This window comes from Mustela nigripes, chromosome 17, assembly GCF_022355385.1.
Source record: "Mustela nigripes isolate SB6536 chromosome 17, MUSNIG.SB6536, whole genome shotgun sequence".
In the NCBI taxonomy this organism is placed as follows: domain Eukaryota; kingdom Metazoa; phylum Chordata; class Mammalia; order Carnivora; family Mustelidae; genus Mustela; species Mustela nigripes.
The window spans coordinates 45246922-45260957 of record NC_081573.1 but is presented as its reverse complement, the minus strand read 5'-3'; the positions used below and the strand labels follow the sequence as shown (position 1 = coordinate 45260957).

The following is a 14036-nucleotide window of genomic DNA, read 5'->3' as shown; positions in this document are numbered from 1 at the left end:
CTCAAGAACTGGTTTGAAGGTTACTGATCTTAGACTGGATTCCCTTTTGCGTGGACCCAAACTAAAAAATATGTGAATTAATGCTATCCTAAATTGTGGGGATTTTAAGATAACTGTTGTCCACTGTAATAGAAGAAATTTTGGAATATGTTTTTTAGCATCATTTGTTGTAACATAACTTTTGACTGTCTTCTCTGTTCCATAAGAAATGAACATTCAACTGGCCATTAAATTATATAAAAATTATTTTCTATAGTGATGTCATCACACCCATATTCTGACCCTCTTAAAGTCAGCTGTTTACCTTCTAATAGGGAAAAATTACAGGGTGGGGGAGTTGGGGCAGTAGCGGGGCTGAAGTCTTCCCAACTGAAATCTTAGCTGCTGACCAAAGGTGAAAAATGGAGGAGAGCCTCCTCTAAGTGGAGGTCTAATGGCCCACCTAGCTAGGAACCACTGTGGGGCTCCAGCACAGCTCTAAAACAATGTTCTTTCTAAATGTACCTCTATGTAAAGTCCTAAGGCAATCCCAGAAGGCTCAAAGAAGAACTCTGTGCAGAAGAAAGTTAGACAGCTAACCCAGTGCTCTGAATTCCTTCACACGCTCCAAACATCCCTAATAATTTAAGTCCTAAGAGATTGCTTAACAGCTGAGAATGGGGAGTCACGGGTCTACTGACAATCTCTGGTTATTCACTCCCTAAAAGTATAATCTAAGGGGAAATGTGTCCACCCAAATCCCCCTGGTTCTCACCGTATTTCCTTTCCACTTTAAACCATATGAATGGTATATAAATACATGCCAAGAGCCAGAGTATAAGGTAGGTGACAAAAGTGCCCCCACATCTCTTGATCCGTTACATTCACCTTAGGAGGACTGTAAGAATTCTTGGCACTACTGCTCAGTGAAAATTTTGGCCCAATATTTCACTTTGTTCCCATGTGTAGGGGTCAAGAATGACACTAACCAGGCTGCTTTCCTGCCTCCTCCAAAGTGGAGTTCCCATCTCGGTCTGGAACAGCGGCTGGCAGGAACATACTGCTGGGCATCACCATCTCAGGGGTGGTCACCTGAGGAGTAAGAGGCAGAGAAATGAGGAGAGTCAAATGGACAGGAAAGAGACACGAAATAGGGAAGTGTGTAAAAATTATTTAATAAGCAAAATTAGCCTTCACCAGTGTAAAGCTGGAAGTGTCACTTTTCATAGCTCAGTGAAGATTCATGTTTATTAGACAAAGCTCACATCAGTCAAAAGTGTTTCTACGGTTACATTCTGGACATAATTAGCAGTGCACACTTGAAGAATAATCTTATTATTAATATTTTTCCTTTATGCAGAATTTTGACTTTGATCACTGACAATGTTTTGTCATGGGCTGTGAAACTTCTTGTGCAACCAATTAGGTAGATAAGTTGAAAGGCCCACCTTAAGCTGCTGAAAACATAATAAGGGCCCTAATTAAATCATACCTGGTAAAGTACACTGTAATCTTGAAGCAGGGAGCATTGTAGTACTGTTTTCAAAATGTATTCAGGCAAGAAGAGGAGGGGAGTAAGAGCGAAGGAAAGGGTAAGAAGAAGAGACGAGAACAAAGAGAAGGCCTTAGCCTTCACAGACACACTGCAGACACACTGGCAGATTCTCCAGGAAACATTTTGTAACCCTTTAGAAGCTAGATCAAGTGCAAACGAGCATTTCTTACGACTCACTTCAGCCAGGACTTCTGCTAGAGTCTCTGCTTCAGATGCCCACCATCGGAGGGAGCGTCTGGCCAGTATCCCAACCACACAGGGTAGGTACCCTACACAGCATTCTACACCACGGTAGCCTCCCCTTGGCCATGGCTATTTTTTGCTAATATAGCAATTACAGCAATTCCAGAATCAGCCTGGATCAAGTTAGATCCTCAGACATTGTTCTCCAGGCTTCTCTGACATCTGGCCAGAAGTTTGCCTGAAGAAGTTATCATTTGCCCCACATTAACATAATAAACAGCCCTCAAATTCAACAGAACAATAAAAGGTGGTTCATTTTAAAAAAAAGTAATAATATTCCTTTGCCTGCTATAGGGTAGAAAGGCAGTAGGCGATGATCTTGAGAAATGAACGGAACAGGAAGTACAGTCACACCACTAACCTTTCTACATGGCTTCCAGCCATACCTGAAAGAATTTTTTCCCGTGAAACTCAGGTATACTATCTGTACTTGCTGGTACGGAGCCTGGAACACCTACTTTACTGTTCAAAATTAAATATTTTAAATAAATTACTATTAATTTTTAATGTTTTTAGGATCCTGGACTTGCTTAGAATAGCTGAGGACATGGTCCCCAGAAACACTGGTTGGCAGGCTCCATTGCTAAGGGAAACCCAGACAGCTGTCCCCGTAAACACCAAAGCGGTAACTCCTCAATACTTTTAGGGGTATTTGAATCATCTCAGCAACTCACACGCTTATAGGTGTAAAAATTAAGCAACAGGCACTACGGAGAAGGATTCTGCAAAAGCTAGTGTTTAGGAAGAGCAGGTGCATGGCAGGTGAATGTGCGTGACACAGAACTGCCGCTCAGAGACATCTGCACCTCACACAAAGCTCGTCAGCAGCTGGTTAAGGCTATAGCTGTGGATGAATTGTTAGGAATGGAGCAGAGATTGCCAAACTCATTCCATCCATTTTCTTTTTAATAGAAAGCATTTCTGACCACTATGGTTGGGGAGTCCAGCGGGAATCCAAGAAGTGAAAGGTCACCGATTAATTTATAGTCCTCAGCCAAGGGGGAGCACGAGGTTGGGGGCAAGAGGGGGAGAAAGGGAAAGGAAAAAAGACTCCCCCCCACCTCCTTTCTCGGTTGTAGCTGCAGGATCAGTCCTTTCCGGGGATCTTTAGGAATTATGAAAAATGAATCATGAAAAATAAAAAAAAAACCCTACAGAGTAAAAAAGAATAAAATTATCTAACACCTCAGCTGCACATCATTATAGAAAACTGTGGGCTTTTTATACGCATTACAGTAAGGCAGACATCCCCTCTAACAGACTCAGTACGACGGATCAGTAATTGTTTTCATACACTTTAATTAGAAAAACTCAGATGGCTATGAATAATAATGGAAAAGAGAGACTTTTGCACTTGAAAGGTTGAAGTCAATCAAGTGTGAATGACGGCAAAAAAGAAAAAAAAAAGACACCAATTCATCAGCCCTCTGTTGTCTCGCCGCGACTTTAATCATAATTCCTGATTGGGATTCAAGAAGGCAGTAAGCAGAGGTTCTTTGTCTGCCTTCACCTTCCATCAATTAACTCTTCCCGAAATATAATCATCAACCTCACATGCTCCTCTGCATCTTAATCTGGGCCTCCAAACCTGTAAGTCTTGCCCCATATGTGTTTAAGTAATTACTTTTATCTACCTGCATCCTCTCATCTGTAGTGTACCCAAATTCTCTCTAGAGGGAAAGAAAAGGTTTGGTATCTAAAATTTGGATGTGCACGAAACTCTCAGGAGGCAAAGAGGAAGATCCGGAAAGGGCATTGTGAGGATCTAGATATTCTGGCGGGGCGACCTGCGCTGGCTCTCAACAGAGAGGGGTTGAGACCGGAAGCCTCCTTCCCGCACAGGCTACTGGACGGCCCCACAGCGGCTCTCACACACTAACGTTCTCGTGCCCGTGTCCATTCCTCCCTCTCCTACTAGCTTTCACGGCTTCTCACTCAAACTTTGGATGTTTTGTAAGGAGCCATACATCTAGTCCTACCAACAGCTCATGAAGGGGGGTTCTCCATGAGGAAAAGGAGAGTTGGCCAGCGTTCCTTCAGCACTTGCCTTGGCATCCCCCTTGTCTTCCAGTCCTATCTGGCTACCAGACGGTGTGGAGGGTTCAGACTGGTTTAGCCACAGCACCTGATGATGGATAGCTCAAAGTCATGGGAGCGGCAGTCACTCAGGTGTGCTGAGCGCAGTTCTATGAAGACCTTCCCTTTCCCGAGGTGCCCTGTGGCGTGCAGGCTGTGAAAGGACACGGCCTGGCTGCAGCATAACCAGAGCCATCCCAGGGGCGCCCGAACCCCAGCAGCCCTCAAATACCCGGATGGCACCACCTTCCCGGGCAGAGAAAAAACACGCGTGCCAGCAGTCTTCCCTCCTCCCGCCTCTTTCCCTCTTCCCACTTCTCCATCCGAGGCTCAGAAACCAAAGAGAAAGTTACAGTCGATAGAACAGGTACACTTTCTACATTTCACTATACCACCCTATAGATTTCTTCTAATAATCTGTACACCCACGGACATTCAATATGTTAAATTTATGTCCCCCAGTACTCGGTGTATAGAGGGGACCCAAGACTGTTAAACCAGACTTTTGGGGCACCTGCCTGGCACAGCTGGTTGTACAACTGACTTTGGGTTTGGGCTCAGGTCACGATTTCAGGGTCATGGGATTGAGTCTTGCGTTGGGCTCAGTGCACAGTCAGCTTCTCCCATGCCCCCACCCCGCCTATGTGCACACACACACACTCTCTCAAATCTTTAAAAACAAAAACAGACTTTTAACCTAACATAACAAAGCTTGCTCTAGTAAGAAAATTCAATTGATTAGAGCCATTATTCCTCAGAATTTGGGTCTTTCAAGATTGGCCTTGGCAGTCAAAGGGCAATTTTGTGGTAATCTTCTAGATACCACATAGGATTCCCCCCAGAGTATGCAGGGCTGATGGGCATGTAGGAAAAAACATTCATCTGATCTGGGGTGCTGAGAGTCAGGGAACAGTAGCTCTGCTATCTTCCTAACAAGTAAAGAGATCTCGTATATACAAGAAAAATGTGAAGTTCTGTTCTGATGCTAGAAATCTTCAAGTTTAGGCAGTTCTCATAAATAACAATAGAAATAAAACATTCCACACGGCTACTGAAAGTCTTAAAGCTTAAGCAATTTCAAAATACCTTTGTGCTGAGAAGGGTGGGCCTCAAGTGACTCTGCTCACCTGTCATTTGACCATTACTCATTATATATCATACGGGATCCCTGTACTGCACGCTTGCAGGATACAGTGAGACACAGTCCTTCTGCCCAAGAAGCTCACAGGACAGAAATACTAACCTTTCAGAGATTATAGCCTCAGAAAATCTGATGAAGGCTGCAGATGCCTAAAGAAATAGTTTCACACTGAGACTGCTGCAGAGAATTTCAGGAAATCACAAGCTCCCCTGGGGGAAAATCCATGGACTCAAGTTAACTATCTTCAGATAGTCACCCAGAGGTGACCCGGGTTCATAAATACCTAGGCTCCTACCTCTGTTGGGTTCACCATTGTTCTGGATTATGATTTGATGCCTTGAAAGCTTCTATCGGGTGAGCTGGACCCGAAAGCCCTAAGGACACGCCTTATAAACCCCGAGGCTTGGATATGGGTCTGGTCCCTATTATGATATTTGGGAGGGGCTACTGGTATTTATTCTTTCTTGGTAAAAGAAGCTGGAGTTATTAGGAGCCTTAAGCCCGGAGCTTGCTGTAGGTCACAGATGTGGAATGGTCAAATACAGTGCCTTGAACATCCTGTTAAGTTCTCATGGGACTATCCATGCAAATTCACCTCTCAAAGCCACCTTGTCTGAGGTTAGACTGATACAACCAATGTGTTCCACATGCTGGAAAGCAAAGACATTTTCTTAGAATATGTGTTGATCTAGTTTCCCTGAGACCCTCATCCCAACAGCTTTAGTTGGTACTGCTCACCTAACTAGCGTATTTTTCTGAAAGGCTCATTATTACAAGTGAAAAAATACATTCACCCAAAACCTAGACTCCCAGTGAAGCCTTAAATCCTTCACTTTTCAATGAAAATCAATAGAATGAAGAACCTCGAGTGGAAGGAAAAAGAGGAAAAACCCCAGACACAGGTCTTCCTGATACAGATCTGGCCAGTCTCTACATCCTTGTGAATAAGGAATTGGTTAGGTTCAAAAAATGAAGTTAAAACCCATTGCTTCCAAAGCTAAGCAATTGAGCTAGTGGTGCATCTGAAGGCTACAGTGGAAGTCGGGTTGCTCCCTTCTGCACCTAGTCCGCCGCTAGGCCTGCCAGCGGGTCTCTGGACTTCTGCAGCCTGCAAACCAGAGGACCTCTTGGCAGCAGGACCTCAGCCATTTTCTCTTGCTTTACTACCTTGCAAATGTGCCAGGCTGGGCGCTGGACCACAGAGGTCAGATGGCCTAGTTCCTCGGTCTTACTTCCTTGCTAAAATCCTGTTCTCTTTCTTTCTTTTTTTTAAATATAAAACTCATGAGGAAAAACTTCAGAGCCACGTTCACATTCTTGTGGGCCAGAAACCAACATACTCCTAACCTGAGTTTAAAAATTAAGAATGAGAAAGACCCAAAAAAGGAAGTGAGTGGGAAAACAGGAAACACAAGAACAGTTAACACACACTCACACACACACACACACGGCAACAGCAAAGAGAGTGGGGGAAGTAGAATGGATTGGAGAGAAAAGCTTCATTAGACTCAGAGAGGCAAGCAGTGGCAGTATACCAAGGTCACTTCTAATTTAGACCATCTAATTGGCAAACAGGCTCCAAATGGCTATCATCTCACAGGGCTTGGAATTAATGAAGCCCGATTATTTTCATTACCTTCCTCTGAGATAGAGACAAAGTGAGAGAGCTGGTACCCACCAGGTGCAAAAGCCCCAGGGCTGGTGGCCACCCGCTGCCCCAGTTGGGGGGGCCAGCCAGCCAGCCTGTCCCAGAAACTCAGAGATGGAGAGGCGCAGGAGCACAGGGAGACACAGACAATGACAGAAAGAAATCACAGGAGACAAACTATTGCTTCTGAGCGGGGGCAGGGCGAGGGAGAGAGACGGATGGAGAGAGGGAGAAGAAAGCTGCAGCCAGTGCAGGGTGCAGGGCCAGGAGCAGAGAAGGGAAATCTGTGCGTGTACAGCAAAGCAGGGGTAATTAAGAACTACCAAAGGGAGAAAAGATGAAGGGCTAGAGAAAAAGGTGTTCCTGGGCTGCTGAGGTCCCCACCTCCATCTCCAGTATGAGGTTATATTTTGTTAAGTGACTGAGGAACAAAAACAATTTCCTCCTATTAATGCTCCAAGAGCCCAGTGGTGTGTCCTGTCACTTAGAAGGACAGTGATCAATTAGAATAATTTAAGAGTATTGAAATGCATGGTAGGTGGCCCTTCCCATTCTCATGTAGAGGCCAGAAACACCCCCCCCCACCCCTGCTACCCACCCTCACCCCTTCTCCCCACAAGAGTGGGAATATGAAGGCACAGAAAGACACAGCTCCTACATCCCTACCACCAGCTTAAAATCTGTTAACTTCTCTGTAAGTAGGTAAGAGTTCTATGGAGCCGACACTGGGGGCAGTCTGCTCCGGCAGGTCTGGTGGGGCACTTGTCTTAGGCTTTATAGATTTCCTTCTTTCATATGACGTGTATAAAGACACTCTTTGGAGGTCTGTTTCCAATAGGCCAAGCAGAATGAAGTGCTGCGGGTGCAGTTTCCACAGTGGAGGACCAGAGCTGCAATTGTTCCCAGTGGAGAATATTTTTCAAGCCCCTTCATCGGTAAAGAGAAGGGGGCCCATGGAAGACACAGATATGAGATGCAGAGCATAAGCAAGCAGCTGTTACCATAGCAACAGACATATTAGACACTGCAGGTTCCTGAAAGCTGTCTGATAAGGTATTATTAAATGAAGCCTCCTCAAAACACTCTCCATTTACAACTGAACGGAAAGACATTGTGTAGAAAGTAATCTATTTCCATTTATCAGGGCGAAATTTACTTTTAGAAGGACTGAAACCCAATTCAAGCCAAATCCTGCGACCTTGGACCCAGACAGCAGCAAATGTTTATCAGAATTTATAGCTTTCAATACCCTGGACATAGCCGACGTCTACCAAGAATTGTCTATTGGGTGGATTTTGCTGGCTTTTCCGATTCTGCAACCGACCGCAGCTGACAGTCAAACCGTTTGGCAAGGAAGGAGAGTCACTCCTCTCACTGCCATTCATCCTGGCCACTCAGGGATGAAGCAGAGGCAACTTTCTCCTCTTGGAGGATGAATGACCGTACACTGGCTATTCCTTAATGATGTGTTTTTAAAAATGGAGCTCTGATTTGAGGGGCCTTTCGCATCATGCAGTTTACAGAGAGTTTCCTGCTCCAGTTAACCAGGAACAAACAGATATATAGTCAGAAAGCCCAACCAATACTTTCCTATGGCCAATTTTCTAATAAAACTACAGTTAAAATACCCTCCAGGGGCATGATTTTTAACCACAGGATTACTATAATCACTTAGTTGTAAAACAATTGGAAATTCCATTTTAACACCAAACTTTCCAAAAGAACATTGGCATCTGTTTTGATTCATCAGGGCAAACTCCAACCCAAAGCTACAGCCACAAATTCCCCTCTAACCCTGGTTGCTCATCTTTTCCCGCTGAACTAAAGGATCAAGGTGGAAATGTTTCATCATCTGAAGGCAAACCATCCTCATAGCTTGGAAAACCAATTCAGTACTGACAGCCATGCAGCAACTCCCATCTTCTCCCGTACGGAGTACCAAATCATCCTTACATATACTTAAGTAAAGAGTGAAACCCTTATATGATTACATTTCTCATAACTTTCAACTTTGTTTCTAAGTCCATTAACTTCCTCTTGTTGCTAGCAAAGTGACTTCCTATACTCAATACGTTTCCCATAATTTGCCCACATTTCAGAAACATCTACATTTCGTAATCTACAATTACGAAAGCAATCCCATTTACAATTGCCCCCAAAATAATTAAGTACCCAAGAAATAAACTTAACCACAGAGGTGAAGGGCCTGTACTCAGAAAACTATAAAACACTGATAGGACGCCTGGGTGGCTCAGTCGATTAAGCATCTGCCTTTGGTTTGAGTCATGATCCCAGGATCCCGGGATCATAGTCCCAGGGAGCCCCACATTGGGCTCCTTGCTCAGCAGGGAGCCTGCTTTTTCCTGCGTCTGCTGCTCTCCCTGCTTATATTCTCTAACAAATAAATAAACAAAAATCTTAAAAAAAAAAAAAAAAAAACCACGGATAAAAGAATTGAAGACAACACAAAGAAATGAAAAGACACTTCATGCTCATGAACTGGAAGAACAAAACTTAAAATCTCTACATGACTCAAAGCTACCTACACATTTAATGCAATCCCTATCAAAATGCCAACAGAATTTTCCACAAAACTAGAAAAAAAAATCCTAAAATTTGTATGGAACCATAGAAAACCCTGAATTGTCAAAGCAATTTTGAAAAAGAAGTACTGGATGTATCTTAATTCCAGACTTCAAGTTATACAACAAAGCTGTAGTAATCAAAACAGTATGGTACCGGCACACACAAAAAAAGACACATCAATGAGAAAGAACAGAAAACCCAGAAATGAACCCATGATTATATGGTCAATTAATCTTTGACAAAGCAGGGAAGAATACATAAAGGGAAAAAGACAGTCTTCAACAAATGGTATTGGGAAAACTGGAGAGCAATATGCAAAAGAATGAACCTGGACCACTTCCTTATACACAAAAATAAAGTCAAAAGAGATGAAAAACCTAAGTGTGAGATCCGAAACCATAAAAATCCTATAAAACAGGGGCACCTGCGTGGCTAAGCTGATTAAGTGTCCAACACTGGATTTCGGCTAAGTCTTGATCTCAGGGTCAAGGCTCAAGCCCCATGCTCAGTGGGGAGTCTGCTTGAGATTCTCTCCCTCCATCTCTCTCTGCCCCTCCCCACCTGTGCTCTCTCTCACTCTAAAATCAATCTTTTTTTTTTTTTTTAATCCTGTAAGAGAGCACAGGCAGTAATTTCTCTGACATTGGGTATAGCAACATTTTTCTAGATATGTCTCCTGAGGCAAGGGAAATAAAAGAAAAAATAAAGTATTAGGATTACATCAAAATAAAAAGCTTTTAACATAGCAAACAATCAGCAAAAGACAACCTACTGAATGGGAGAAGATATTTGCAAATATATATCCAATAAACAGTTAGTATCCAAAACATATAAAGAACAACTTAAATCCGCCCCCCCCCCCCCCCCCGAAAATAAGTCAGTTAAAAAATGGGCAGTTCATGTCTTCTGCCCATTTTTTGACTTGATTGTATTTTGGGTATTGAGTTTGAGAAGTTCTTTATAGATCTTGGATACCAGCCCTCTATATGTAGGGTCATTTGCAATTATCTTTTCCCATTCTGTGGGTTGCCTCTCTGTTTTGTTGACTGTTTCCTTTGATGTGCAGAAGCTTTTATCTTGAGAAAGACCCAAAAGTTCATTTTTGCTTTTCTTTCCCTTGACTTTGGAGGCGTGTCTTGAAAGAAGTTGCTGTGGCCAGTGTTGAAGAGGTTACTGCCTATGTTCTCCTCTAGGATTTTGATGGATTCCTGTTTCACACTGAGGTCTTTCATCCATTTAGAGTTTATTTTTTTGTATGGTGTTAAGAGAATAGTCAAGTTTCATTCTTCTGTATATTAGGTGTCTAATTTTCCCAGCACCATTTATTGAAGAGACTGTCTTTTTTCCATTGGATATTTTTTCCCAATTTGTCGAAGATTAGTTGACCACAGAGTTGAGGGTCCATATCTGGGCTCTCTATTCTGTTCCATTGATCTATGTGTTTTTGTGCCAGTACCATGCTGTCTTAGTGATCACAGCTTTGTAATATAGTTTGAAATCAGGAAATGTGATGCCCCCAGCTTTTTCTTTTTCAACATTTCCTTGGCGATTTGGGGTGTTTTCTGGTTCCATACAAATTTTGGGACTGTCTGCTCCAGCACTTTGAAAAATGCCATTGGTACTTTGATCAGGATGGTGCTCAAAGTATAGATTGCTCTGGGCAGCAGAGACATCTTAACAATGTTTATTCTTCTGATCCGTAAGCGTGGAATGTTTTTCCATCTTTTTGTGTCTTCTTCAATTTCTTTCTTAAGTGTTCTGTAGTTTCTAGAGTATAGATCCTTTACCTCTTTGGTTAGGTTTATTCAAAGTTATAAAGCCATCAGGGAAATTCAGATCAAAACCACACTGAGACACCATACCTTATACCAGTTAGAATGGCAAAAATTGACAAGGCAAGAAACAACTCATGTTGGAGAGGTTGTGGAGAAAGGGGGACCCTCTTTCACTGGTGGTAGGAATGTGAGTTGGTACTTTGGAAAACAGCATGGAGATTCCTCAAAAAGTTACAAATAGAGCTACCCTATGACCCAGCAATTGCACCACTGGGTATTTACCACAAAGATACAGAGGTAGTGAAAAGAAGGGCCACACACACCCCAATGTTCATACCAGTGGTGTCCATGTCAGCCAAACTGTGGAAGGAGCCAAGATGCCCTTCAACAGACAAATGGATAAAGATGTGGTTCATATATACAATGGAATATTACTCAGCCATCAGAAAGGACAGATACCCAACATTTGCTTCAATATGGATGGAACTGGAGGAGATTATGCTGAGTGAAATAAGTGAGCAGAGAAAGACAATGATCATATGGTTTCACTGATTTGTGGAGCATAAGGAATAGCAGGGAGGACATCAGGAGAAGGAAGGGAACAATGAAGGGGGAAAAATCAAGAGTGGGAGACAAACCATGGAAGACTAGGGACTCTGGGAAACACACTGAGGGTTTCAGAGGTGAGGGTGGTGGGGGTTTGTGTTACCCTGGTGATGGGTAGTAAGGAGGGCATGTATTGCATGGAGCACTGGGAGTTATAAGCAAACAATGAATCATGGAACGCTGCATCAAAAACTAATGATGTACTGTATGGTGACTAACATAATAAAAAAAAATTTTTTTAAATCTTTAAAAATAAAAAATGGGCAGAATGCCTAAACAGACATTTCTCCAAAGACATACAGATGGCCAACAGACATATGAAAAGATGCTCAACATCACTCATCATCAGGAAAATGCGAATCAGAACCACAATGAGATACCACCTCACACTTGTCAGTCACCAAAAACACAAGAAAAAGCAAGGGTTTGTGAGGATGTGAAGAAAAGGGAACCCTTTTGCACTGTTGGTGGGAATGCAAACTGGTACAGGCAAAGTGGAAAACAGTATGGAGGCTCCTCAGAAAGTTAAAAATACAACTACCCTATGATCCAGCAATCCCACTACTAGGTGTTTGCCCAAAGAGTACAAAAACGCTAATTTGAAAGGCTACATATATGCACCCCTCTGTTTACTGCAGCATTATTCAGAACTGTCAGACTATGGAAGCAGCCCAAGTGTCCATCCATAGATGATGAACGGATAAAGATGATGTGGTATGGCATAGGTACACAACGGAGTGTTATTCAGCCAAAAAAAAAAAAGCGGGGGGGATGAAATCTTGCCACTTGCAGCAACATGGATGGATCTGGACAGTGTAATGCTTAAGTGAAATAAGAGAAAGGCAAATAGCATATGATTTCACACGTATGTGGAATTTAAGAAACAGAACAGATGAACAAAGGCGGGAAAAAGAGAGGGATGCAAACCAAGAAAAAGACCCTTAACTATAGAGACCAAAATAACGGCTACCAGAGGGGAGGTGGTGGAGGACTGTGGGGAAGAGGTGGTGGGGACCAGGAATCCACTGATCATGATGAGCACCGAGTAACTTACAGAATTGTTGAACCGCTATATTGTACACCTGAAACTGATATAACACTGTTAGCTATACCGGAATTAAAATTAAAAACTTTTCCAAAAAAGGTCTCCATTTCTGCAGATAACATCTCCATTATCGGCTGTGGGTATATGAGGGGCACAGGATTTTCAGTACAAGATGCCAAGTGCAACCCCTTTAGGGATCTCATTCCCCCTGCATAATTATGTTGTCAGGAAGAGGGTTTATTACCCTGGTTCCATTTATGAATTCTCCAGTCTTCTTATGCTCCCTGGCATTATATACAGTTTTATATGCGCAGAATCCTCAGTGGTAATCTTAACAGTGGGTGTTCAACTTTACTGTGCATAGAATAACCCAGTAAGGCTATAGAATCACTTTCATCTGAGTCTGCAAAAAGGTTAAGAATCACTGCTGAAAAGATGCTAGTGAGTGACATCCAGAATAGCTTAGGGATTGGTTCCCCAGAAACGCAGTAGTACCATCTTGTCCTTTAAGACTCTGTTGGTACATGAAGATTCATCATGACCACCTGATTCACTACGTGAAATGTACCTTACTTTTGCTGCTCTAAAAACATGACAGACAATGGATATTTGAAATATAATTTATATTCGAGTCCCTAGTGATATATACATGAAACCTACTGTTTAATGTGAACTGGCCATACAGATTACTATAGCTCACATTTCATAAACCAGATTTGTCTTAAACAGGAGAAATAACCAGCTGAACAAAAGAAAATGTCATTAAGTATTAAAATTGTTCCCCACATCTCCTTCTGTTCCTTCAGGCTCCTATCGTTCCAGGCCATCAGTGGGAAGGGTGATGAGGCCTGAGAAATTCCCCTTGTTATTTCCAAGGTTGGTAAGAATGTCAATATCTATAACACAGAAACCCACCCATTCCAAGAAGACGGGTCTTTTCACGATGTTCACCAGTTTATCTGAAAATACCCATGGAAAGTGAATTTATACTTGAAAGATCTCTGAAATGAAACTTATGCTAGGTCACCTTCAGGTTCCCTATTGCCTGCTAAAGTTCTCTTGATGCATTATCAATTATACGTTCCTCACGACTAAACATCACTTAGAACGTTATGCATCCACCTTGCATAACCAAATGGGATAGGACACGCCAAGAGGTTATATGCCTCTGACCCGCACATTACAACGTCAAATTCTCTAGGAAGAAGACCTCTCTGGGACTCTTCAGACAAAAAGGCAATCAAATTAACTTCTTATTACTCCACTACTGAAATATGTTAGAGGTGAGACTAATTCTCTTTGGTCGTTTTTCCTCCAGTGATCAGGAAAGGGCTCGCACAGCAGTCCCACCACAGAGAGAATAGCAGGATATTAGTATGACC

The 14036-nt window shown here is 42.7% G+C and overlaps 1 protein-coding gene across 4 annotated transcripts in view; it reads right to left on the bottom strand.

Annotated features, from left to right (window-relative positions):
- The window catches only part of ZFHX3 (zinc finger homeobox 3), a 246602-nt gene that overhangs the window by 15531 nt on the left and 217035 nt on the right, over positions 1-14036 (bottom strand). For all 4 annotated transcript variants that reach the window (XR_009400758.1, XM_059382054.1, XM_059382055.1 and 1 more), the window contains one exon: positions 969-1071. Coding sequence is in view for 3 of the 4 variants with exons in the window: in XM_059382054.1 (XP_059238037.1) it covers positions 969-1071 (103 nt within the window). In the remaining variant the exon portion in view is untranslated. The remainder of the gene's footprint in view (positions 1-968; positions 1072-14036) is intronic.